General features: G+C 40.6%; 1 protein-coding gene and 3 non-coding genes across 4 annotated transcripts; all 4 read right to left on the reverse strand.

The window, feature by feature from the left end:
• Positions 1-180: 180 nt before the first annotated feature.
• clptm1l (CLPTM1 like) lies at positions 181-8444 on the reverse strand. The gene is made up of 18 exons (XM_041053875.1): positions 8178-8444; positions 6811-7031; positions 6563-6657; positions 6248-6437; positions 5946-6145; positions 5627-5705; positions 5236-5353; positions 5035-5129; positions 4770-4854; positions 4003-4106; positions 3485-3550; positions 3315-3365; positions 3114-3196; positions 2935-2969; positions 2772-2827; positions 2459-2503; positions 2252-2367; positions 181-2150 (listed from the first exon to the last, which is right to left on the reverse strand). Exons 2-18 carry the CDS (start codon positions 6973-6975, stop codon positions 2069-2071), a joined length of 1665 nt encoding a protein of 554 aa, XP_040909809.1. The 5' UTR covers positions 6976-7031; positions 8178-8444; the 3' UTR covers positions 181-2068.
• Positions 8445-8867: 423 nt separating this feature from the next.
• Positions 8868-8939, reverse strand: trnah-gug. The gene has a single exon. It is a non-coding gene; the product is annotated as a tRNA-His (tRNA).
• Positions 8940-9244: 305 nt separating this feature from the next.
• trnah-gug lies at positions 9245-9316 on the reverse strand. The gene has a single exon. It is a non-coding gene; the product is annotated as a tRNA-His (tRNA).
• Positions 9317-9621: 305 nt separating this feature from the next.
• On the reverse strand, positions 9622-9693 carry trnah-gug. The gene has a single exon. It is a non-coding gene; the product is annotated as a tRNA-His (tRNA).
• Between the last annotated feature and the right edge of the window lie 18147 nt (positions 9694-27840).

Here is a 27840-nt window from a genome sequence, read left to right on the forward strand (position 1 = left end):
CTTTGTGTCTCCAGGTATTTATAAAGTAATAGTCAAACTGATAAAAGCAAACAAATTAAATTAAATTAAACTAAATCTGAAAAATATATATATATATATATCGACCAGTTAAAGCTTTTATCACTTGAAATCAAAACTGTGAAGACTAAGTACACATGAAAAATGTCCAGAGGCTGCAAGTAACGTTCAGTCAGTCATTTTTATTTAATCTCAATCAAAAACACAAACATTACAATAAGTAAAACCATTTCAATGCAAATTTCTGGTACATCTCTCCTGGCTGCATTTATACAGGATTAAGAAACTCTGCGCTGGACCAATGTGCACAGACCTAATATATCCTGATATCTGAACATGGAGTAGGCTGTCTATTAAAAAAACGAACAAAAAACATTACATTAGAACTATGTCAGAGAAATCAAAATGTGACTGTGTAAATCCAGTTGTAGTAATACTTTCCACAAGTCTTACCATTTACTGCTTAACCCACAATGTCAGTGTCTATTTAAAAACATCAGATGGACCGTTTATGGTGAACATACGAAGCTCACAAACAGTTCAAAGAATCATTCTCACATTTGGCACTAACAGACTTTCTTGGCCCTGATATGTAAAAAATACTCGAACAGGTAAAACTACAAAACTAGAAAGGATATAAAGGACAGTGTGGCTCTCAGTGGTACCCTCGTGTGTTACGGTGTGGTAAAAGTCAGTATCATGTAACGTGCAGACAGAGCAAGAGACGCAGAAAGTGCAACTCAACAGATTCTGGAATGATCAGGCAACCTATCCCCGTCTCCACGGCAACAAATCACTTTATGTGTGCATAGGTGAAAAGTACATTAATAAAAATCTTAACATTGGAGGTGATGTATTTGAAATTTTGTCTATTTTTTGTTACTTTTTACGTGCCTGTTAACAGCCTTGTCAGTGAGCAATATTCAAACATAATTAACATAATTTCATATCATTTCTAGAAAAGCACTCAAATTCTGAATCAGGAATATTTAAATGAGCTAACAATACATCCGCCTATGTTTCAGTGCTGCCCGGTTTTGCCTATTTGAGTTACCGTAATGACTAGTTTCCAACTTGTATATGGCATTCCCTTCCAACATCCAAGCTATAATTACGACAGGGAAACTTCTGTATGTGTCTAAGTATCAGTTGCTCAAAGCAGTCTGAACCCGGCTCTTCTCAAAATGTACTCTGTCAGTTAATTGGAATTTGTAAATATAAAAATGTTTAAAATTATAATAATCCCTTCTTGACGCAGCAATTAAAATTCTGAAAATACAATATTTACAGTGGTTCTGAAGAGGCAGTTTCAGCTTAAAATGCAATGAATCATTTTTTTACTCTTTGCATAATCAAATCAGTTTTCTTTGCAGAGACCCAAAGCTGGAAACCAAGAATAAAATAGACCATCAGTGACATTAACAGGACGGAGTCATTACAACAGACAAGGAATGTGACTGGTGCTGTGGACCTATATCATGTTTGGAAAAAAGGGAAGAGTAGGCTCTAAGTTGCCCCCAGTACCTACAATAGTAAAGTTATTATAGTCATCAGTGTACTATTTCTAACTGAGCAGTATCTGACCTTTTGTAGACTCCGGTCCTGAGCAGGGTGCCGGCCATTCACACCAATCACAAACACTTTTTTTCCCTTGTTTTTGGGGCAGTTAAAAAGGCGTTCTAGATCGAGCTTATTGATCCTCCTGTTCCGTCACATATTGCAAAACAAAACAAAAAATAAAAGAAGCAAAAAAAAAAAAAAGTCTCTCTGGACTGGACTGCAAAAGCCAGATAAGCAGTAGCTGATCTTTCCTTTGAACACTTAGCACTATGGGACGGGAAAAAAAGTCACAAACCACAAGCATGTTGATGCACCTGCTCATTTTAAAACTAACTGACCAGAAACAACGCCCCCCCCCCCCCCCCCCCCCACCCCACCTAAACCATTAAACCAGTTTAGTTGATACCAGATTAGGTCTGTGGAGAACAGTGGACAGAAGAGAAAACCTGAAGATACCAGATCATGGAAGCCAATAACCCGTCTTTCCCCTCTAGTCCTTGTGAGTTTTTCCTTTGGGCTTTTCATAAGAAACCCCATATTCATTTACTCTTGTCTTGTCCACCGGGTAGAGCCTGGGGAGGGAGACAGAAGCAGAGGTTTAGATTGGAAAATTGTTGGATATATTTTGCCTGCAACTTTTGAAATGAGTAGCTGTGTGTGTGTGTCCAAGTACCATCTCTGGTAGAGGTAAATGAGAAACACGACATCATCTCTGAAACAGGCCAGTCTGTGAGACGTTGGCATGGTGATGATGAAGGCAAACACATCGTCGATGAAGGTATTGAATGCCTGGTAATGATCAATCAAAATCAATCTTCTCAACAATAAAAGAGCAAATTCCTTTAACTGAACAGGTGACAATCTCAATTTTTGTTCTCACCTTGTACATGAAGGCTTTCCAGGGCAGGTGGGCCACAGATTTCAGCTGGTCAATGGAGAACAGGGAAGAACAAGTTACCGTAGTTTAATGTAAAAAGACGAAAATAGTGATGTGACAAATTTAGTGATTTTGTATTGTTTCCAAAAACTGGAGGCACATCTTTTGCCAGCGTTAGCATTTTTTGGCAATGTCAACATTTTGCCTCTTTCAGAAGTCAGAAATCATATGTTACTAAAGATACATTTATTTCATCTTTTACCCATTTTTAAAAAAAATTGTATGAAAAATAATCCAGTATCTGTCGTAAACTGACCTTATAGTTGACAAACAGTTGAGGAAGCATGAAGAGGAAGCCAAAGGCATATACACCTGTGAAGGTCACAGAACACGTTGATTAGCTTTTTGTTTATAATCAAGTAACAAGAGAGTAATGGAAATGGTAATTAATAAATTAGGCGAAAGGTGTTTTAGCTTACCATTCACTAAACTGTTGATTAACCATGAGTACCAACTATGACAGGGAGAGAGAGAGAGAGAGACAGACAATCAAGACAAGTAATGACTGGAAGGCCTGTGGCATAATTAGCAAATAATCAGTAATTGCATAGTAGAAATTGTGCTTGTTATGTACACACATTTACGCACGCACACCCACCTCTTATATCGTAGGAATATTAGTGCATACACAGCCCCTCCAATACACAGTGGATACAGGAGGTATGACAGATACTTCATGGCCTATAGAGAAACACAAGGCACGTCATGATTAGCTTATGTGTGTGTATTATATGATTAGTCACGGTAGAAGGTATGCTTAATTCTCCACGCATGTGTGTGTGAGGCTATTGCGCCTTACCAGAGTATCGTACTCTTCTGTTCTCCTCTCGGATTCATCTAATTTCCCAAACTGTGCCACAGAAAAGAAACACAGAAATACTCTTAGCACATGTTTTCATGCATTTTTTAATCTGCACAAGTGTGAAGTTAACAGATCTGAAAAAAAGGTCACAGAGGAATGTGACCTACCAGGAATGTTGGTTTGCCTCCTTTCCAGAAAACCTGAATCTTAAAGGCCTTCTTCACTTTCCATACCTGCAAAAAAGAAAAAACAATTTAAAAATATTAAAGAATCAATTATTTTAAACTCAGTTAGGCATCTACTTCCCCTTCAGGGAGGCTTTGAGCTAACTGAGCTCTGCCCTACTTTGGCAAATGTTAAATATTATTTTAGGTGACACATACAAAAAAATACTTTAAACAAAGACGGCTCTCAGTCCATTGAACACTAGACTTCAGGTGTTTAGATTCAGGTTGAACCTGCAGCCAAAATATTTTTATCATTTCCAGCTGTATCAGTCACATGTAATGTAACACCCATGTGGTCGAATTTGTCATGATGTAAATCTAAAGCTAAGGAAAATAAATTAATTCCATCCTAAAAATAAATTATCTTTTAGAGACATTACATGTGCTTTTATTTTGAATGCTGTAGTTGAACCTATGTAAACGTCTCTGGATGTGTGCAGGTTTATGTGTGTACTTACTTCAATGATAGAGCCGATCCCGGCGGGTATGAGGACAAGCAGGCTGGTCTGCTCGTCAAACAAATAGAGGAAAATCACTATGGTGCTGAAACATCGCCACAGCACTGAAAGAAAAAACGCAAACGCTAAATTTTATACTGTGATCGCTTTGCCCAAGTTAGTGCAACACAGCCGATGAATCATTCGCTCTAGATTTTCTATGGAAAATAGTTAATCCAGCAGATGATGAAAGCAGTTCCACGCTTTAAATGCATTTACAAGGTGATACTATATCATATTCTGTCCATTCCAATATTCTTGTTCAGACTTCATGAATAAATATCCATAAATCGAGTGTCTCACAAAGTCAGACCTGTGGATTTACAGCACAGGGGAGAGGTCTGGCAAAACTGTTTGAAAACTTATCCGAATCATAAAAAACCTTACAAAGTGCTCTTACTTATACAGCTGTGAAAAAAAATATTTATTGCTTCTCAAAATTTTGCAGATGGCTAATTCTTTCCATTAGCTGTCAGCAAATGTGCAAGAACATCCCTCACTCTGTCCCTCATTTCAATGCATCTGAGATTGCCAAGGTGAGTGGAAGGATGCAGAATGCAACATCTGGCCTCCCAGCAGTCCTGATTCACTGACTCAGATTATACAGCAACACACAGATGATGCCTGGTTTCTTGTAGATTCAGTTGTTTTACACATTTTATTGTGTTGTGTTTCTTCTTGTCTGAATGTGCTGTACTGGCAGGTCAGTGAGAACAAAGTTTACCTACCTGCTTTGCTTGACATTCCCACCATGCTTTTCTTCTGCTTCCAGAAGCTGATGTCGTTCTTGAAGGCCAGGAAGTCGAAGAGAAGCTGTAGACAGGACGAACAAAAGTGAAGAGAAGGTAAGTTTGTTTTTAACAAACACATTTCCTAAAGCATACGGCATGTAAACTAATTACCTAACATCAAACTTGCATCAATAACTGATGGTACCATATTTGATGGTTATGCAGCTTTAAAATTTAAGATTGTGCCTGTAGTCAGACTTACATGGAAGGCAGCTACAAAGAAGGTCAGAGCCAGGAAGTACAGGTTAGTGTCCACAAAGATCCCTTTAATCTCATCAGCATCCTTCTCTGTGAAGCCTGCAACACATACAGAGACACAGACAGTAAAAGTAGATGGTATTTAGAGAGAAAGGTGCCTAGACAGAACTGTTTGTGTTTGTGTGAGAGAGAGAGAGCAACATACCAAACTGCTGCAGAGAGTAAACAGCATCCTGCATGTGGATCCAGAAGCGTAGTCTCCCCAGAGAGATGGAATCGTAAGAGATGGTCAGAGGGAGCTCCATGGAGGTACTGTTGATCTCCTACCCACACAAAACAAAAAAAAACTTCAGGCCATCAAGGACTTTGTATTGTTCTGAGGCAGGAAGCAATTCATGGCTCAGGGGAATGAAAACAAATCAGCAAGGGTCTGGATCATGAATCACAGGGTTAGAGTATATGTTTATGCATTTTACTCTAATAAAGTTCAGCAAAAATAATAACAGACTAAAGTAGTGAATTTAAAATTTGCCTCTGGGAAACTACCAGTCAGTTGCGGTGTATTATATAATATTTATTTAAAAGTGAAAACTTACCACAAGGTCCTTGACCCGGTTGCTGAGCTCATCAACAAACAGCAGAGGTAGATACACCATCTTCTTACCATTTTGGAATCTGAAACACAGAACAACAAAACATCCTCTGATGCCTTTTGTAGTCTGTGTAACCCATAAGTAGAATAATCAAAACCCAATAAAACTACTTCACTCAAAGTGACATGGAACTCTGTATTCTGTCCCTAAGGACCTTAACATTCCTAGTAGTTTCTAAAACATATCCAGATCAATGCTTAGAATTAGAGTTTCTTTCACTGTCTGTGTGTGTGCACGTGAGCTTGTTTGTTCGTTATCTTACGCTCTGAGATATCTGTGGACATCACTTGGCAGATATTCTCTGTCAAAAAGGAAGTGGTCGCCGACAATGTTGAGTGTCAGGCGGGATCGCCAGTGGGAAACTGGGTGATCTGAAGTGGATGTGGCTCCACTTCCAGTTCTACCCCCTGCTGCTGGGTTACCATCACCGCTTTTCTTCTGCTGGGCTTCTTTTTTCTGACCCTGCATCATGTAGAAAATACATGAGGAAGAAAGAGTTGTAATTAAACTATTTTGTTTCTTCAATACAACATCACAAAGATTATTCAGAAAGCCTGATCACACCTGTGTTTGATCCTCTCCAGATATCAAAGAGATTTCAGGTGGTTTAGGGATCATGTATGTGGTGAGCTGAGCCACCAAGTGGACCTGTCGTGGATCCTGCCAAGGAGAGATGCCAGCTTGATGGACAAATATTAGGGCATATAAAGTTCCATTGTTGCGTGTCTTCTTAGGGAGGGAGACATTGACTATCCTGGGGAAAAGAGGAAAGAAGATGAAGTGAGTGTGAGTCCAAATTAATGTTTAAAACTTTAATTAGATCATTTAGTCAATCAGATCTCAGGACTCATATGTCTCTGAAACTTGAGTCCCACCAACCTCTCAAACTTGCTGTAGACATCAAAGTTCTCCTCTTTGTGGATCAGGGTATGTCCTCCCTCTGCATTGGGCCGCAGTGCAGTGTAGATACTCAACTAGTAAACAAGAGAGAGATATTACAGATGTTATTACATTATTATTTAAACTAAGATTATTATTTAAACCAATCCGCCCACAGCTGAAGAGAAGACAAACTGGAATCGAAACTGATTAGTCAGCGAGACCAACCGTCCATCCACACTGCTCACCTGTAGTTTCGGGTTCCCCGCCAGGAAGGGTGTGATACAGTTGTCACCTTTGGGGTTGTCACAGGGTTTGGTGTACACTATGCCGTACATCACCCAGCACGTGTGGAGCACGTACACCACAAACACCCCCACGATCAGGGTGGTGAACGATGTTTTCAGAAACATGATGCTTGTGTTGTGTCGTCGTCTCCCGTGGCTAGCTGAGGAGCAGGGCCATATGTCTGTGGATCAGGAGTCATAGATGGAGGATTAGTGTATAGTATGACGTTTAAAGGTGATTTTAAATCTGTCTGTCACAAGTTCTGCAACTTCATGTAGTATGTGATATTAAATTGCTGGAGTGCTGCTTTAATCTAGGGGGGTAAGAGTCAGAGCCCAAAATCTTATGTCAGACTTTGGGGTCTTGCTGCAGGGATTTTCTAAAGGTGTTGATTGAGGAGGAAGGTTAGGCCTCTGTGCAGGCAGGTTGTGTTCTTACACACACCAAACTTGCAAAACCATTACTTAATGGACCTCGACTTGTAGACAGGGGCGATATTTTTATATTGTAACAGGAGAAGGCTGCCGCTAAACTGTAGCCACAAAGCTGGAGGCACAGTATTGTCTAAAATACCATTTAGCGGCAATGTCCCCTTCAATTCCACCCCTCTCTGTCCACCCTCTACCATATGTCTCTGCTATATCAAGTGTCCAGTAAAGGTAAAAGTACCCAAAATGTATATCATTTTAAAAAACAACAAAAAAAAATCAAAAGTAAAACTTTCAGCCATACAGCACATCTATTAAAATGTCTTTCCTTTCTTGTCCGTGTCAAAGAAACCAGTTATCTGCTGATTCTTTCAATAAGCAGAGGATACGACTGGTCACATTTGCCAGAACTTGCTCTTCTGGTTTTGTCCTTGTTCTACTATACAGGCAAAAAAACAAAAGGTGAAATGGCAGAAAGGCCTCACATCTCATCATAACAGCCCTGGCTTGACAGAAACATTATATTTACATAGATGTTTGCATCTGTTATTTCAAAGGGACACAGACGTATTCGTTTTTGCAGAGCTTACAGTAATAAACAGCCACCTGTTATTTGCTGCTGATAGTGACAGGCCACCATTTGACTGATTATAGGAAGGCTAGAGACAATCTGAAGACATTTAAGTTATTTAAACTCAGGGACACTTGCTGTCAAGTTGTCCATATGGTTGCTTCTCTAAGGTTTTCCATCAAAATATCTGTTTTCTGATGTTCCTTGAAATCTGCTGTCTCCCACTCATGTAACAGAGTGCCAGTACTTTTATACGTATTATTCTCTCATATGTTGTGGCTTTTGATTAAAAAAAAAAGTCAAATTGAGACTTTAACGTTAAACATACCGGTGTTTAATCCTGCAGGCTGTCAGTCACAGGACCTCGGCTGGTGCCTATTCGTCCATTCACTTTACAGTTTCTGCCAGGCACTTAAACGCGACGACATTGTTTCTTCAAAACCGTCCACCGCTTTTAAGCCGAAGACATCTGCTGCCTACAACTCTGGCTTCTCCATTCAGGAGAGAAAAAAAAGCCAAAAATGGCGAAAAATTGTGAAATGAAAGTGTGAGGTGGATCTATATTTCCGCCATTGGCTTCCTGGTTTGTGCGCTCCTTCTTCTTCTTCTTCTGTGTTTCTGGCAGACTAGGCGCGGCTCGGTGTATTGCTGCCTCCAATCGGTGTAATAATGTCACTGCTACCCGTACCCTCTGGATTCAGTCTCACTCCCTCTCTCTGGGTGCATGGCTTGTTGTTTGGGTTAGGTTTTGTCTTATGCTCACTTCCTTTGTTCTTTACCTTTCACTTTCCACTTAGCCACGAAACTCCATACACCACTGATGTTACTGATTTACGTCGTTTCCATTACCTTCTGTTATACAATATTTTTTTGTTGTTTGTTTGTTTTAAATCTCTTGTTAAATAGTGTCCTCCTCGTCCATCCTCTGAGCCCGACGATGTCTATTCGTTCGGTTAATGTTTTGTACCGCTGTCATTCAAAAATGTTGGACTTTGTGCATTTACCCTCGAAAACAGACTGCCGTGACCCGGATTCGAACCGGGGTTGCTGCGGCCACAACGCAGAGTACTAACCACTATACGATCACGGCGCGCCACCTAGTCTGATGATATTAGGGGCAAAATCACCGTTGACCAGACGGAGATATTGAGCTTAAATTTACGTCTAAGTTGATCTTTCGGATACTTGAATAACTAACTTAAGTTATAGTAGTTATAATGATTATAATAAATATTAGAAATGCATAAAAGTGCTGTACTCGCACCACGTTTTTCTACAATAAACGTCGGATTATTACGTCGTCTTTGAAGGAGGAACAAGTTGGAGGTGAAGCAAGGTCAACATTTTCGTAGCCGTTTCTCTATATATGCGCTCGTCTCCTCAGTCAAAACAGACTGCCGTGACCCGGATTCGAACCGGGGTTGCTGCGGCCACAACGCAGAGTACTAACCACTATACGATCACGGCGCGCCACCTAGTCTGATGATATTAGGGGCAAAATCACCGTTGACCAGACGGAGATATTGAGCTTAAATTTACGTCTAAGTTGATCTTTCGGATACTTGAATAACTAACTTAAGTTATAGTAGTTATAATGATTATAATAAATATTAGAAATGCATAAAAGTGCTGTACTCGCACCACGTTTTTCTACAATAAACGTCGGATTATTACGTCGTCTTTGAAGGAGGAACAAGTTGGAGGTGAAGCAAGGTCAACATTTTCGTCGCCGTTTCTCTATATATGCGCTCGTCTCCTCAGTCAAAACAGACTGCCGTGACCCGGATTCGAACCGGGGTTGCTGCGGCCACAACGCAGAGTACTAACCACTATACGATCACGGCGCGCCACCGAATTTGATAGCCCCGTTGTTGAACATAAGCAAAGCCAACCGAATTAGGTCGATCTCTCTCTCTCACACACACACACCCAAAAGCTTGGACTACCAATGTAACTAAAGTGTTTTATTCAATAAAATACTACACCAAAAAAGGTTTTGGTGTTTGATGTCGGTTGTCCTGAAAAGCTAAGCTTATTTTAAGAAATGTGTGTGAGCAAATGTGATTTTTATGGAAAGCAGGCTCATATTAGATTAACATCTATGAGAATAATCTTAAATAACCATGCACAGAAATCATGTGGTGGCTGTCATTACTGCATTATGACTCATTCACAATACTTTAGAGATGATTGTACTGTTAATCCAAGCATAGCCGGCTTGGGTTGCATAAGACCCTTTCTGTCTTGACTTTACCTCCTACACCAAGACGAGGAGATGTGCTGCACATTTTCCAGCTTCCCACACTGTTATTGTCCACCTGGACATTTCCCCGCAAACAACAAACATCCCTTCAGCCCACTCTAAACCCAACCGGCCCAATCAAACAGATAGAAACTGAGCCATGGCCTGTTTATTATGGGGCCGTGGGATCAGATTTTTTTATTTTTTATACAGAAATAACTGATTTCCCTCATAAAAATGCAGGGAATCGTTTCCTGAGTTTATATTCATTAAACGCAGGTTATAAAAGCACCACATGAAGCATTACATATTCCACATGTAAGAATTCTGGAGAGGTTGTGAGTGAAACAGAGAGAGCGAGAATGATAACCTTGTCAATTCAGGCTGTTGCCTGGGGGTAAAATGATTTAACAGCTAATACCAATTTCTCTCACATAACCCCAGGGCAGCAAAACTATACCAGATATAAAAATGCTTAAGTGATTTCTCTGTGCCTTTGCTCTACTTGTGAAATATTCTTAGTCCAATGAAACAGCCATTCATCTTTGTTTGCCCAGAGATACGACAGTCACAGTGACATTTAACCAGTTACTTTTTGTCCCTAAATGACACCTAGCCTACTTTCACCATGAATCATTCCCGTGCTGAAGAAGGTCACCTGCCTCTGTGAGCTCAGGCCAGTGGCACTGACCTCTGTATTAATGAAGTCCTTTCAGCTCTCAGTGTTTTCTTATCTTGCATGTATCAGAGCCTCACTCTGTGACTCGCTGCGGTCTGTGCTCAGGGTGAAGTGTCTGTTGTGTTAACATGGACCTTTAATTTGTCTGAGGACTCCCGTGACCCCGATAACTCTGCCGTCAGGATACTGTATATGGATATACAGTAGCTGTGAACTGAGCACCATCATTTCGGAAGTGCTCTGTGGGCAAATTTCCCAGCTGAACATCTTCATAAATCTGCTGGTGGATATTATTAGACTTCCTGTATCAGCCGTGACCCTACCTTTCTTTGCTGTGTCACTGGCAGAGATGCGTGCCCCCTCTCCTCCACTCCCCTCATACAAATGACTGCATCTCATGCTTCCTGTCTGTCAGACGGTCTAAATTTGTGGATGACATGACCCTTGTGGGCCTCATCAGCAAACACATGGGGGTCCTCATGTCTCATGCTTTGATTGGCAGCTGAAAACAGGCCAACTACAAAAACAATAGGCTTTTATTATATTGGCAGCTGAATTTGATATAATGTATATCTTAGTTAAAAGCTAACTAAGTGCATATACTTAAGTACAACTCTCACTTCATGAAGGATTTACTTACGTTTTACTCCAATACATGTACTTAACAGATATAATTACTAGCTACTGGATGAATCTCACATTAAAAACATGCATTGAGCTTATATACAGTACTCCACATTCACTCGTATTTGGCTTTTCTTTATTTGTAGTTTGATCTCATTTATAGAATTGCTTAAGGCCCAAAAAGATGAAATTATCCAACATTTCACACCAAAACAAAGATTCAGTCCAAAGTCTAAAAACAAATATGATGAATACAGATTTGTGTAGCAGAGCTTTGTTTTTCCTTCGTCCGTGCTTCATGTATGGGGGTCTGAACCTTGGTTTGGGAACCACTGGATCAAACTGTATATAAAGAAATCAAACTAGCTCCATATCGACCAGCCGCAACAGTAAAATGCTAAGTTCTAAGTTGGTCAGGAACTTTGGATTTCTTCATATATTATATAGTTTAACACATTTGGTGTTTTGAGAGTTTTGAGTTTTATTTTGAGGATTTAATCCATTATTAGAACGACTGAAACTCTAACCAAAAAGACTGCGTGAAGAAAAAGGGTCTACATTACAACCAAGCTCCCCAAAGTAATGAAATACTCAATCTGTGTTTCTGAACCTTTGGGCAGAACAGTGTGTCCAGAACAGAATAGAAGAGAGAAATGTAAGGGGGAAAAAATGGCACCATTTTAAATACATGACCAACAGAAGGGCAGAACTTTCTCCTGATGCATTCCTCGCCCATTTACTTGTCAGGAGTGATTAAAAGGCTTCAGCCTATCCCATACCAGTGATGTGCTTGTTCCCTCCCCTCAGGAAACCTGAATCACATACATTAGCTAAATTGCAGAATTTCTGGTCCCCTGCGATCTAGAGAGCAGGCAGAGATCCTCAGGCAGGTTCGTCGAACTGTTCCTCAGTCCCCAGTTTGATACTAAAGGTGACCTGGACTTTTTCCTCTCAGGGCATCCCAGTTATGAAACACCTGGACGAGGGAATTTTAAGCCAGCAGATTCAGGGTATTTTAAATCAATTATCCTCTTTTATTCATAAAGAGTCTATACAACATGTGGTCACTTTACACAATATATCACATCTGTGACAACTCAATATTATACAAAGTAGTTCAAGCTAGTATTATATCATTCAGCTGCACCATGAAAATATTTCTTACACATTCATTCTTTAATGCAGTGACATCATATGTAATAATATAATTCTGACAGGGGCCATTCCACTGCATAATGTGTGTTGTTGCATTTGATCCTTAAAGTATATTTTGCTGATAATACCTTTACTTGAGTATTTCTGGAGTATTTGTACAGTGTAGCACTACTTTTACTTAATTACATGATCTATATATTTCTCCCACTAGATTTTTGATGACATCGTCAAGTTTATCCAATTTACATTAGATTTTTCATTTGCGTGAGTCTTTAGTTTCGATATTGCGTCTGAACATTGTCATCCATTTTTACAATAACCTTGGTTGCAGCAGTTAAACATTTCACCACTCAGTGGCGCAACAGCTCCATCTTCAAAAATCCGATGGATTCAGGTCTGTCATTAACCATTCTGAGCCCGCAATCGTCTCCCTCTTTCTCACTTTCCGTCTGTCTGTCTCTGTCCTTCCTCGATACTCCGTGATGATCCATAATCACCACTCCATGTGTCTCCATCAACATCCATCACTCTTTATGGAGTTTCACAGTCAGGGGCGCTGAGCAGAGAAATCGAGAGAGAGGAAAAGACAGCCTTCCAGTCAGGGGCAGAGAGAAGGCTACTCAGCACTCTATTTCCAAATGACCTCCCACATAGAAAGAATGTGTCCCTGTCCACACATTTTCAATTGTTGGTCTCGGGGTATCAACTAGACCCCTTTTGCACTCCAACTGGGAATGCCTGGCTGACTTGCTCACTTTATTTGAATAAATGGCTGTTTCACAGATACAGTATATTGTTCCAAAAACACATCACCGATTCTTTTTTCTTTCCTGAATCAAACCTTTGCAGTCAGATGCAAATAACATTCAGTTACTTCATCCAGATAAAGAGACTTGACGATGGTAGTGCTTACAATTAGACTTAGAGCTGGAATATGTAACATTTAAAATGAACAAAACCAAAATGAAATCATCATAAGTCATAAATATATATCACATTTTCAGTCTGTTATAGATTATAAAACATTTTCTATGCCTGTGAAGCACAGTAACAGCAACTGAAAGAAACGCCAAGAAATGAAATAACAGCAAGTTGAAATTGTTACAAACATGACAAGAAACACAGCCATTTTTTTTTTTAAAACTCCAGCCAACAGCTGTGAGGTTATAAGTTGGTACACATATGTGGTACACAACAGCAAAGGTTCTGTGTGTGCCAGACTTCTGCAGAACCTTGAAGCTTAGGTGGTGGAGCAAAGGTTAGCCACACAAGCAAGAAGGAGCACTGACCCTGTGGTTGTGATGAATGATTTCAGGTGTAGTGACACTGAAAGCCAAAAAAAACAAAAACAAAACAAAACCCAACACCAAGTTTTTGCTGCATTTAAATGCACGTTGGAAATGTCAGAATTGAGTTGTTTAAGAGATGATCAATATAAAATGAGGCCAAACATGACAGGGCCAGTCTGGATTTTCTGTAATCTCGAAATTGCAGAGATGTGATGGGTCTTTATTACATAGCCATTTTCAGACATGTAATACCCAGCACCGCGTGCTTCATCTGTCTGTTACAGCAACAACTCTCTGTCAGTCAGACACAGGTGTTAGTTACATAAATGTTTGTCATGGCATTCATACATGGCAGGGCTGTCACAGGAAATGCATGAGAGGGAGTGGTGTCACAGCTAGAGAGCAGTTAGTGGTGAGTTAAACGAGTAAGGATATCAAGAAAGAAGAGTGTTCTCTAGTCTCTCACAGGCTGCTCTCAGTTATGGGCTAAATCTTTAATAATATCTTGTTCCAAATGTATCCATATTATAAAATGTTAAACATTCAGGAAAATGCTTTTTTTGCTGCTTATTAGCCAAGGACTGCACCATCCTGTGCACGGAGGTGAACAGAGCGTTCCTACAAGATACAGAGAGTCCTGCCAAGCGTACAGGTGCATTAAAGACTCTCTGTGACACGTACACTGTAGAGATAAGGTTGAAAATCATTGGAGTGGTCCTTAAGGCAAGACAGCTTGCATCAGTCAAGCTGTTCGGTGCCAAACATTGGGAGTTGTGGTTGTAGGCTACTGAGCAGCAGCAGCTCTCAGCTGTGAGTGAGTGTAACTTTGCGAGTTTGATGCAGGGGTGTTGCTGAAAAAGAGCGAGCGTGTTCACTCAACCTTTTCTGGGTCAATAACACTAAAAAAGCCACCAGTCTCCCTCCACTCATCTCAGTCAAAAGCTATTGCGTTAGTAATTTAGAGCGGGAGTAACGGGAAAATAACTTGCCTCATTTAAATGCTAATTTGTCTTCAGCTGAAGATTCAGTACAATGGCAACAGGTTGGCAGAATATGGAATATATTGTGTGAGAGCTCATAGATCAGACACAAAGACAGTTTTTCCAACCACGTTTCCCCATAAAAATCTTTTATTTCTTCATGCATCTTTTGTGGCCCGGCAGTGCTGCATAAATACACAAGAACCAGTGGTCTGCACTGCTGCCGTGACTGAAAATCATTACAGATTGCTTCTTTCTTCGATCACACCTTCTCTGTCAGTGGTGACAGTGTTCCTGTTAAGGTGAACCGCTGCTGCTGAAGGTGGGCTGTGCTCTGGCAAACCACATGTGTTTCTTTAGCCATGAAGCCAAACAGCCATATTATCTCTGGGACTGATATAAGAGGTGCAATTTCAGTGTACGCACATCATATATAGGCGCAAGACTAATGGAAAACAATACTGATGAACAGAATGAGGCCTGGGATTTAAAAATGGCCACCACACACATTTATATACCAATAGGTTTGTGTAATAGTCTCAAACATGTACCTTTTAATTAAGTTAAGTACAATATTTTAATGTTACTTTTAATTTAGCTTAAACTGTTGGGGGATAGTTCTCTCATTTATTTAACATATATTTGATGTCGCTTGTCTCTGTACTCAAACTATTTATGGTTACTGTACTTTTGATTGTGTTTTCATTCTGTTTGATTTGTTCATTCTCTTGAGTTTATCAGCTTGAGCTGACCTTGATTCCAATAATCAAACCAGGAGTCAGTCTAAGTCCTTCTTTTGTTCTGTCCATCCATCAGTCTTTTCTGCTTCCTTCCTTCCTTTTCATTGATCCTTGCTCCTTTTATTCTTTCCCACCTGCCTGTTTTTCTCTTTTCTTTCTCCCCTCTGCCTGCTTTCTTGACGCCATCATATGCCAATCTGAGATATTTCAGTTGATTTTTTTTCTCTAAAAGTTCTTATACAAACTTTCCTTGTTTCTCCCTTTTTGCTCCTTATGGTCTGCCTATTTTTCTTTTTTCATTTCCCGTATTGTTTCTGTCTTTTCATCCTTCATTGCTTCCTTTTTGGTTCTTTGCTTCCTCCCTTCCTCCTTTAGCTCCCTTTCCCTCTTTTTTCCTCCCACCTGCCTGCTTTTCTTGATGCCATCGACCTCCAGTAAACTTCCACAGATTTTTGCTCAACATACCTTTACATATTTTCCTTTTCCCTTTTATTTTTTGTTCTTTGCTTTCTTCCTCCCTGCCATCATTCCTTCCTCTTCTCCTTCTTTCATATCATCCACTCTCCTGATCTTCCCACTTCCCTTTATTTTCTGTTATTTCTTTCTTTTCCTTCGTTTCATCCTTCACCATTTGTTCTTTGCTTCCTCCCTTCTTAGTCTCCTTCTTTCCTCCCCTGCCTGCCTTCCTTTCCTTAATCTCCTCTGTTCTGCCATCCTTCCTTTCTTCCCACCTGCTTCCTTGTCTTGATATCACCATTCTCCAATATTCCAATATTTGTTCAGTTTATTTTCATTATACAATCCTTTCTCTTGTAGGTTGTCCTTTCGCTGCCCCTTGTTTCTTTCCATCTGTTACTTCCTTCCTATCCTCCACTCTCATGGACTGCCTTCTTCCTTCCTTTCTTCCTCCTTTCTTCCCTTCTCAGCTTCTTTCATGTATTGTTTCCCAGTGATTAAGCGATGCCTCACTGAGGTTTCCTCTCTGACTCTCTCACACCTCCACCACCCTCCCACAATCTGCCACACTCTTCTTTTTAATTTCTCCCATCTCTCCCTCTTTGCCCCGCTTTCTCACCGTCTATCTGAATCTTTAACCTCTTCAATCTGTCTCTCTGTGTCATCCTCCGTCTCTGTCACTGTTTCTCTCTCTCTGTCACTCTCCGTCTGTTTCGCTCCATCTTTCTCATTCTCTCTGTCGGTCTGCAGCCACCCTCGCTCTGTCTCTTTGTGATAGAGTGAGTTGAGAAGTTACTTGGATACCCTTCTACTGTCCTCCAAGGTTAACCACACACATGCACACACACACACACACATGCACTGACCTCTCAGTGTACATCGTTTCATTGGCTCTTATCGGCCTTTTTGCTCTTGCTTCTATTTGACATGCTTGGCTTAATGTATGGCGAACATCTATTTTCACACAATTACCTTTTGTGTGTGGTTGTGCAGGTGTGTGTTTGCATGTTTGGATGCATATATGTGTGTGTGTGTGGAAGTGTGTGGAAGTGTGTCTGTATGTGTGGCTTGCTCATTTAGATTGTGGACCATATGAATTTCCATTACGCAGGGTTGACAAGGAAATGGCCCAATTTTTAATTGGTGGGGATTCGCCTGCGACACAAGGTCATTGGCTGATAATATGTCAATTATCTGTCACACAGCAGAGAGAGCGGGCAGAGAGAGCGCGAGGGGATGGGGTGGGGGGCAACAGAAAAAGGGAAGAGAGCAGAGGATGGACATAGCCTCATTTGACTTGTCAGTTATCTATCCCAGTAGTGATCCAAAAAAGACTATGACCCCCCCGACACACAAACACAAGGCAAAGTCACCTCCAACCACAATAGCAGGAACCCATCAAAGTACCAAAGTACTCTCTTTCTTACGGTGTCTCTTGATTTTGTCCACATGCACTCCTCATCATTTTCAATATACCCTCGAAACTTCCAAGTGTTTTATCCCCTTTTTCAACATTTGTCACAAATTTTGTCCAGAAGAATATCCACATAGTATCTGTTAGGAATGAGGTAATTGTAGTTGAATACCTCCACAAAAACCTTGATTTTCAATTGATTTCTTTCCTTCTTCTTTTTTTATGTTTGTACCTGTGCTGGTGCTTCCCTCAAGGTTGATCCTTACTATGACAGCATTGCTGTAAGGGCGGTCAGTCATGTCATTTCTGGTAGTCTTGATAATGACAGCTCTGTGTAGAATTCAGCCAGTGCCATCACCTGTCCAGGCTTCACAAATGTTCCAATTCCAATTTTGGAAGCTGTGTGGTTTACACAGAAACAAACTTCCATGTTAACAGCTCTTACACAAAATTGAATCCTTGTAATGTCAATCAGTGGTTGTTCTCATTAAAAACATAACATTGAACATGGACTTTGAATGCACCACTAATTTTGTCTTATTTCTATTTACTCCATTTGTTTCATATCATATATTATTTATTCTAAATATAAATATACATACACAGAGTCCTTGTGAAACTATTGAAATAATTGTGAAACAATACTGCAGAGACTGAAAGAGCAAAACAGCTAATTCTGATCTAGAGTGATCAGCTGTCATCCTTGGTGTTTTTTTTGCCAGTGCAGTCACATCAAGCCTGGGAATGGACACTTTTCTTTATTCCCTCTCTTTCTGTCTGTATCTCTCCTCCTCCTCAACAGTAAATGTCTTGTCCACAGGCCAGTTGAGTCAGTGTGACAGAGAGGTAATGCATCAACTGTCCACGAGAGGTGAGAGGAAATGGAGATGTGATGATAGTTACATCCAGGTCACCAGCACCACTGCGCCTGACACCCTGTCTCTTGTCCTCATCAGAAAATGTTGACGTATAAGCACTTGTAGGCTAGCTGACTGTCTAGGTTTGATAGAAATTAAAAACGTCTCGCTTATTTTCTGAGCTTTAAATAGGAGTGTCATTGCATGTAACAGTAGGTGGCAGCAAAACATCAATGCTGCAGCTGTCAGTTAAAAAAAAAAGGAAATAAAAGCTGATCCTGCCAAAAAAATTGCTTTCTATCACACTCCTGTACATCTCATCTATGTTTTTCCACAACTGTGGTATTTTTTTAGCAGTTCTGTGTGAGATTTATGTGCAAATTTAAAACATGCATTAAAACACAGAGGTGGCTGGAAATTCTCCTTCTTTGCCCCCTGTCCATCATTCTTTCTCTTTTTTTGCAATGATGCCGCTCTTTTGCTCTGCTGCGCCGTCACTCAGATGCGACTTCAACACTTTCACAGACTGCTGGCCTCCACTTTGTTGTCTGTGTGTGTGAGTAAAGTTTTGATTGTTTCTTCTCTTCTCCTATTCTCCCCTTCTCTTCTCTCATCCTCAGCCTGGTTTCTCTTCTGTGTCCTTTTACTCCTCACCTTATCTCTCTGTCTCACCCCACTTTTTCCCTTCCTTCTTCCCTCCCCTCCTCCCTCCCTCCCCTCCTCCCTCCCTCCTCTCCCTCATCTCCCAATCTGTTCATCTCGACATGTGTCAATTTGGATGAAGAGGCTCTCGTCGCCGTGGTGATGCAGAGACGGGCGGATCACGGAGGGAAGGCACGATGGAGGGCCGAAGGGACAGATGCACCGAGCGAGAGATGGCGGAGGAGAGATGGAGAGACATCTGATGTTCTCTCGCTGGGGCAGCCATGAGTGTAGTTACAATCTGTAAACACACACACACACACACACACACACACACACACAGTTGGGACATGAACACAGGGGAAATCTGTACCCTCTCAAACAGAGAAAATTAACACAACAGGAAATTGATTTCTGCTTTCTGTGCAAATGTGACAGTATATCCCTTGATAAATGATATATAAATGATATGTGTAATTTATTTAGCTACAATGGAAGATGGAGGGATAATGGTTAGGACAGAGAATCAGCGACAGAGAAAGCAGTAAACAAACTCTGCTTTAGCTCTTAAAGCAATACTTGCAAAAGCAATAGTTTTGGGAAATGACAATAAACAACATGGAAATGACAATGAACAATTTTGAATCTTTAAACTGCAACAGTTTTCTATTGCTGTATTGAGAATATGATATTAATTTACATATTAGGCAAGTTGCAAAAATGTTGATTGTGAACATATCAGTAAAATGTATTTGTTTTCCACCAGAACTTGTAGAACAATGTGCACCTTGTACGCCTCTCACTGACCCAAAACACATCCACATTGTTAATAAATATACTACTTCATTAAAAGAAAATGTTGCCTCTGAATGTGAGACAGCCAGTGCTTAAATTTCATATAAAACATATTTGCTGGTGCAGTCTAGTTGTATATAAATGTGATTTCTAGGAGACAGGGTTGGGCTAAGAGAAGTAACTTCCTCTATTCCCCTGCTGTTTGGCTGCATGGATTAAACAAATGAAATATAAAGTCTTCTAAGTAAGCTTTAGTGGTGGGTGGATTTTGTTACCATTGGACAGAGCCAGGCCAGCTGTTCACCCCCATTTCCAGTCTTTGCGCTAAGCTAAGCTAACTGGCTGCTGGCTGTAGCTTCATATTTAGAACACAGACATGAATGTGGGATTTGTCTTTTTATCTAACGCTTCACCACAAAACGAATTAACATTTTTTCTCAAAATGTCTTACTGTTCCTTTAAACTCTAACAAACTGACTACCTAACTCACATCACACATACACACTTTTTTTTTCTTTTTCCACTCTTGTACAATGCTGACAGACTGTTCAGGCAACCATGCCAACTAAGAGATCAAACGCCGTGGCAACGAGTGGCTTCTGTGATCACCACGGATACGGTGAGACAGCCGGCTACTTTGTTGTGCCCGTTTCCATGTAGTGTATGTATGTGTGTGTGTGTGTGTGTGTGTGTGTGTCTGTGATGGTGTGAGCTTAGTTACCAGGTTTGTTTAGCTGTACAGGAATCTGATGAAGTGTGTGTGTGTGTGTGTATGTGTGTGTAGAGACCAATAGAAAAAGGATTCACGCCTGTGTGTCTTTATTCAATTGTCTGTTAGTGTGTGTGTGTGTGTGTGTTTTTCGTGTGTCCACATGTGTGACTGTCTGCAGCTCAGTGTCTCCCCAGGCTCTTTTCTGATAGACCACTACTGGGTGTTGTGGAGATGAAAGGGATGCTGGGAACTCATCTCACGCTATGAATCCTGGGTAAGTAGCGTGTGATGTGAGTACATCCTCATCACTCAGTGAAAGAAGGCTTTCATCCCTTATCCGTTCCCTCTATCAATACCCCCTCTTTCTGTCTACTCTCCTTGTCCTCGCCCCCATTTCTTTCTTCTCTCCCTCGTCTTCAGTTTCTTCTTTTTTCTTTTGTTGTATTTTCTTTTCTTGTCTTTTCTTCTCACGGCTTATTTCTTCTCCTCATTTTTATACCTATTTCCTTCTCTCCTTTGTGCTCAGCTCACTCCTCCTCTTACCTTTTCTTTGCCCTGCTCTGCTTTCCTTTACAATCTTCTAAATTCTTCATCCTTCCTTTCCTCTTTTCCTTTCCTTCTTTTCCTTGTCTTGTTTTCTCTTCTCCTCTCCTTCTTCCTATTCCCATTTCCCTTCTCTCTTCTCTCATTTCCTAATTTCTTTCCCCTTTCCTTTCCCTCTTTACTCTCCACTTCTTTTCTCAATTCAAACTCAGTAGCTCCCCTCCTCTCTTCTCTTTTCCTTTGTGTCCTTACCTTTTTGCTTTTATTTCACTTCCTTTCCTGTTTTCTGTTCTCCATCCTTCTTCCTACCTCCTTCTTCTTTTCCTTTTCTCACCTGTCCTCCTTGTTCCTTTCTTCCTTCTTTTGGCATCTCCTCCTCTTGTCTCCTCTCCTCTGCTCTCTTCTTTCCTTTCCTTTTATTTCCTCTCAACTCTTCTACATTCTTCTCTCCTCCTGTGAACATAAAATGATCAAAGTGCCCATTCTGGCCATGACAGTTCAATTTTACCAGAGCACACACACACACACACACACACACACACACACACACACACACACACACACACACACACACACACACACACACACACACACACACACACACACACTACACACTCACAGTCCTGCATGCACTTTTCAAAGGGTGTACATGCAGTCAGCGAGCCTAGACGTGTCGAGATGGCAGACTTGCCGTTTTCGTATACTTCTGCTTGAACAAGTTGGATAAGTCAAGTTTCAAATCTTCCTGTTATGGTTATTCTTATAAAGGTAAATTTGACTTTGACCTTTTCTAATCTCAAACTTTAGGATTTTATGGACAAAACCTAGATGAAAACTTACTGTACAAAATGGCTGCAAAGTTAACTGCTTTAATTCCCTCTTTCAGTCCCTGTTGTAGTTCAGTTGGCCAGAGGAGCTGGCCATAGATGTATGGTGACGGACAAAACTCGATATATAAAAGTTCCACTGGAAAAATAACTGTTAATTGGTGAAACAGTTTGACAGGTAACAACCAGCCTTTCAAGGATTTTCCTCCAACTTTCATGTGTCAGGACTTTTCATGGCCTGAGGTTGCCAGGAATCATGTAAAAATCACATCATCCAGTCATGATTTTCCGGTGAATAATTGGAGTTAAAGATAACAGCACTGTTCAGTGTGGCACAGGAGCCTGGCTAACCCCACTGGGAATCAACATGAATAAGGGCTGCAACCAATAATTATTTTGATTATTTTATCAACACAATCAACAGTTGCAGCTGTAGCAACAAATAAAAAAACTGAGTCATAAGTCAGTCAAATCAACATAATTATAAATACACTTTCTGAGCATAAAACAGGAACGGTTAATTAGTGAAAACTTAATTTTCTAAATTGTACATAAATATAGACTAAAAATGGGGCTCAGGTTGTAGCCTACAGAATCGATGGCATTAGTTATAGTAGCCGCATCTGTTCATTTAAGTGACGACCTTTAACGTTTAATGTATCATTATTCAAAAGACATTAAACGGGGAAAAAAAACTCATATGACGGACTAAATAAATAAATAAATACGGGATTTTAGCGAACAACGACTGGGCGGGTGCTAGGATCTGACTGGGCAACTTTTTTTTTTTTTACCAGTCAAATCTGGCAACACTGATTGGTCTGTGAAGCCAGGTGAAGACGACATACCTTGATTAGTATTTAGACTCACGTTTACGAAGTAGTGGCACAACAGGACTCTGGAAGAGCAGGTGAACATAATGACACCTAAAAAAGTCAGTAAGGGAAACAACCTGGAGCGTTAGCAGGTGGACGGCGGATTTCTGCACTTTTCTAACTTCACAAAGCGGCTGTCTGTGATTATAAACTCTAATGCGACTCTGAAACTGGACCTGAACCCAAGCAGGAGCAGAGGACTTGAAATGGACATGACAGAAGTGGACGAAATATCAAAGGAGTCCTGTGTGGCGGACGACCGCAAACTATTGGACGTGATTATTGAACACTCTCCACCATGAAGGAAGGATGGCCTTCTTCAGATATCGGTAGGTGAAGCAAACTCAACCCCTTCCCCTTCTTCATCCTTTCTTTGCTCAGTCTGTGGCTTCCCTGTTGGCAAAATGGCCCGTGTAAACTCTACTGTGCAGCTGTTAATGAGGTTATATGGCTTGTAATACGTACAGATAAAATATTACACACATTTTTCTTTGTTTGTCATCCTTGTGTTGTACACAGCACCATGGACAGGCCCAGCTGGAGCTTTGCCATGTGTGGTCTGTGATTGTTTGTAGCCTGCACAGGTCTGATAGTTGCTTGTTGGACTGCTTTGTTGGTTGGGTTTGTTTTTACGGTGAGCAGTAAGTTTAAATACTAACAAAGGAGTGTTGTGTGTCGGCAGTTTTTGCATCTTTTCTAATATGTGAATTGATGAGGTTTTGATGTGAATGTCAGCTTTGTTTGTAACCTGTTGTTGAGTGCTGTGTGGCAACGTGGATAAGGCTGTAAAACAGCTTTTAGTCCTTCATCTTGGGTGAAATAAAACTATAACTGGACAGTTAAAAGTTAATGAAATATTAAACATTTTAGACGTATTTTAATTTTTTTTTTTTTTTTTTTTTTTAAGTCAAAACGAGGATTTGGGTTTATGACCTCAGTATTCCTGAAGTCCTGGCTCTGGCCGTGTAGGTGTGTGTGTGACAGACGGATGGATGGATGGATGGATGGATGGATGGATGGATGGATGGACGGATGGACGGATGGATGGATGGATGTACTGTATTTATTCTTGGAAATTCTTGTTGTAGAGGCTGTGTACAACAAAATAAAACAAAAATAGCTCAATAAATGGAATAGAAAAAACAACAGATAATGAAAATAAATAAAATTAACTAATAAAAATAGCTCAATATGCATAATAGACAAATAAACACAACAAATAGCACTGTAAGGTAAAAAAAATATATACCTCAGTATACATACATAGTGTGCAAGGTTGTGGAGTTTGGTTGAACCAGAAAGTAAAAGCAGAGAGTTCTGAGAGTTCTCTGTCAGACAGAAGTGCAGAGTTGTAAAGAGTTATCGCCGTGGGCAGGAAAGATTTCCTGTATCGCTCCTTGTGACAGCAGAGCTGAACCAGTCTGTTCCCCGCTGCCTGTCCATAAGGTGGTGGAGAGGGTGTTCAGGATTATCCATAATGAACTGAACAGTTTGTTCAGTGTCCTCCTCTCCACCACAACTTCAAAGGTGTCTGGTTTGCAGCCAATTACCGAGCTGGCCTTCTTGATCAATTTTTTCAGTCTGTTGGCGTCGCCGGCTCCGATGCTGCTCCCCCAGCACACTGGCCCCAACAGACTGGTAGATTTCCAACACCCAGCTGCACATGTTGAAGGATCTCAGCTTCCTCAGGAAACAGTCTTCTCATCCCCTTCTTATGTACAACCTTGCTGTTGGTCTTCCAATTCAGTTCCAATCCAATGTGAAAGAGAACTTCAAAACTAAAAAGGAGAACTTTATTTGTAAAGCAGTACCAGCAGGGATACATGGCACACTTGGGTGCGTCTGGATCACAGAGATGTGGACAAGTACTTTTTTTTTAAATTTCTTTGTGGTAATGTTTGTCTTGGCTTATTCACATTTTTTCCCCACACTATACCAAAGCTAATCAGTGGTCTAAATAATACGTGGTAATTCTACTCAACAGTGCCTGTTCCCATCAGGTACTTTCCTTTTGCATACATTTTTATGGTCACAATAACTTAAACGGTACGTGTGTGTTCAGTTTATGTGGATCCGAAGTCATAGTTGCGCTTGTTGCATTTTTTATGATTTTAATGTTATGAACCTGATTTGCAAGACTGTGTGTTAAATGCATAAATTGTGAGGTAAAATTCATGTGCCAACTGTGTTTGAGCTGTCCCTTCTCCAAATGCGAAACACTTGCACATCCACGTGTCTGCTCCTCACCGGTTGGTACACCTTATGTGTCTTGCAGGCTTTGTATACTTATTCACTGTCCTTCCACTATACATCTAACACAATCTGTTCCTATTAATATGCAAGGCCAACTTCACTCCAGCCCTTTAAGCACTGCAAGCACACTAAAACGCATATTTTCTTACGAAAATGTGGCTTCTCCAGGTTATGTTATTTCTTTCCTCATCTGTCTCCTCCTCTCTGTCTGCACTCACTTGTCTCTCTCTCTCCATATTTCTCTCAACCTGCCATCCTCGTCTTCCTGCTCTGTTTCTCAGCGTCACTCTTTCAATACTGATATATGATGCAATAAAGCAAAACGTGACAGTCAACTTTTTCCCCTTACTCGATTCCCCTCAGACCTGCCTCTCGTCTCCTTTGTTTCTTCTCTCTTCTTTATATTCTTTTCCTTCCTCTCCTTCCCTTTTTTCTTTCTCTGTTGTCTGTCTCCCCCCTCCTTCTTCTTTCCCCTTCTACCCTCATCTCTTTTCTTCTTGCTGCCTCTCTTCTTGCTCCTCCCTTCATTCTCCAGAGTCCTCTTCTTTCCGTCTGTTTCATTAACAAGATTTATCTTCTCTAGTAATTACAGCACACACATACACACACTCTTGTCTTACGTTAGTTGTGAGGACACTCTTTGACATAATGCATTACCTAGCCCATTACCCTAACCTTAACCATCACAGATATTCACAAATACCTAAATACAAGATGTCTGGATTTGGTTTGCCAACATTTAGTAAATGGGGCTGAGGCAGGAATCTAGGACCTAGGATCTAGGAATCTACACCTAACCCCAGCCCTTACCCTAACCCTAACCTAAACCCAACTCCAACCTGAATGTTAAAATCAAGTCTTAACCCTCAAACAGCCCTTTGAAGGTGTGTCTGAAAGTGAGGACTGGCCAAAATGTCCTCACAGTGATGCTTTTGAACCAAAATTTGTCCGCATAACCATAGACAGACGTGGGTGTATACATACACACACACACACACAGAGTCATGCCTCCTGGTGCTGCAGTACCATTTCTCTACCAGTCAGGGTCACTGTGGCACCATGACCAACGGATGGAGGGGGGAGAATGAGTGAGAGAGGACAGGAGGAGGAGTGTGTGCGTGCGCGTGTGTGTATATGTGGAGGTAGGTAATCACATGCATGTAGGCTATATGTGTATTTTTGTACCGGTATATGCGTGTGTGTGAGTGTGTGTATCCATGTCTTTGTCAGACTGCAAACCAGCATCAGGACGGCACCTTGATGCGATCACACTGACATAATTTGAAATAAACACCATCCACACTGAATAAATGGCATTCTGCTGGTAAACTCCTTCCGTTATTTTACAATTCATTTATGTTTGAATCCATAATGCACACTCATATCGCCTTAATGCTTTCCTGAACTCTGTGTGTGTGTTTGTATATGTGTGTGTAGATAAAAACCCATCAAGGTCCCCGATATTCTCATTGCGTGCATGTACTTTAGATTCAGAAACAACAGGCTTTATGACTGCAAATATTTGCACAGTTAGATGAGCTGGATGAGGCGGTAATGGAGACACTTTTTAAAAAGTTCAACATTTATTTGTCTCTCGGTCTGTTAGCCCACAGGCCTATGATCTCCGATATCATAATCCCTCTAAAGTAATGGGCCTCACTGCTGACAGAGCCTGATTGATGCTGGTTTTCCCTCCCTGCGGAGCTAGCTAGCTAGTTGACATTGACAGAGTGACTGACAGAAAGGTTGACAGAGTGACAAAAGCAGGGCGAATGGCGTTCATCACCGTAATGTTTCTGACTGACACAAAGACTTGGTGCGAATCAGTGGATGTTGTTTTTTTAAAAATATACATATATCCAATTAAAACAAAAATGTATTATTTTACTTTTTGCAAAGTTTGAACCATTTAAAAGTCTGTGCTTTGATTAGGTTCAAATCGGCAACTGCAGTGAATGTGCTGTTAGTATGTTTACACGGACAGATAAGCTCTGTAGATTAAGCAAAATAAGAAAAAAACCATCTCACATGTGCTCCTGCGTCTTTGCAGGAGCACATTTGCTTGTTCATTGCTTACATACTCTTAGATGAAAGTGTTTTTTTTGTTTGCTTTAAAAAAAAAAAAAACAAAAAAACAAGCTATTTTCAAACCAGCATGTTAACACTTCCTCCTGCTTGCATCACACAGCGGTGGATTGACAGATGGATCATCCACACACTCACAGCAGAGTTGAGCAGCTTTTTGGTCATGGAAAAACAGACAGCATGTCATATATAAATACTGTGTATGTGTATATGTGTGTGTATGTGTGTGTGTGCATGTGTGTGTGTGTGTGTGTATGTATGTATGTATATAATCTCATTTCACTGTGGTTTTACACTGACTCAGTCTGTGGCAATGAGCTGCACTGTTTGAGTTTTTATGTGACAAAGATTCATTTGTACCTGTTTGTTTAAAACAGTAGTCAGTGCACACTGTTTCACCATTGCAGTCTCTCATCTCTCTCTCTCTCTATACACACACACACACACACACACACACAGATTGGTGGATATTGTTTGAAATTTTTTAATATTGATGTCAAAATCAAGTTGCTTTTTGATTTCTTAGTTTGGGCATATCAACCTGCCATAACCCTTTAGTGCTCAATGTATCAGTGCTACACACACACGCACACACAGTCACACATATTCAGATTTGCCCAAGGGTAAATGAATGATAATAACAAGCTCTAAAGAGGTGTGTAAATGTTATTCTGGTTTGTGCCGTGTATGTTTTTACTTCATTGCTTGTGTGTGTTTTTTTGTGTTTCTTAAGTGTTTCTGATTGTGTGTTTGTGAGAGTGCAATGATGTGTGCCATGTACTCAAGCCAAGAGTGTATTGTTGTCACCTCAGGCCCCTGAACA

Source organism: Toxotes jaculatrix, chromosome 13 (genome assembly GCF_017976425.1).
Source record: "Toxotes jaculatrix isolate fToxJac2 chromosome 13, fToxJac2.pri, whole genome shotgun sequence".
Lineage (NCBI taxonomy): Eukaryota > Metazoa > Chordata > Actinopteri > Toxotidae > Toxotes > Toxotes jaculatrix.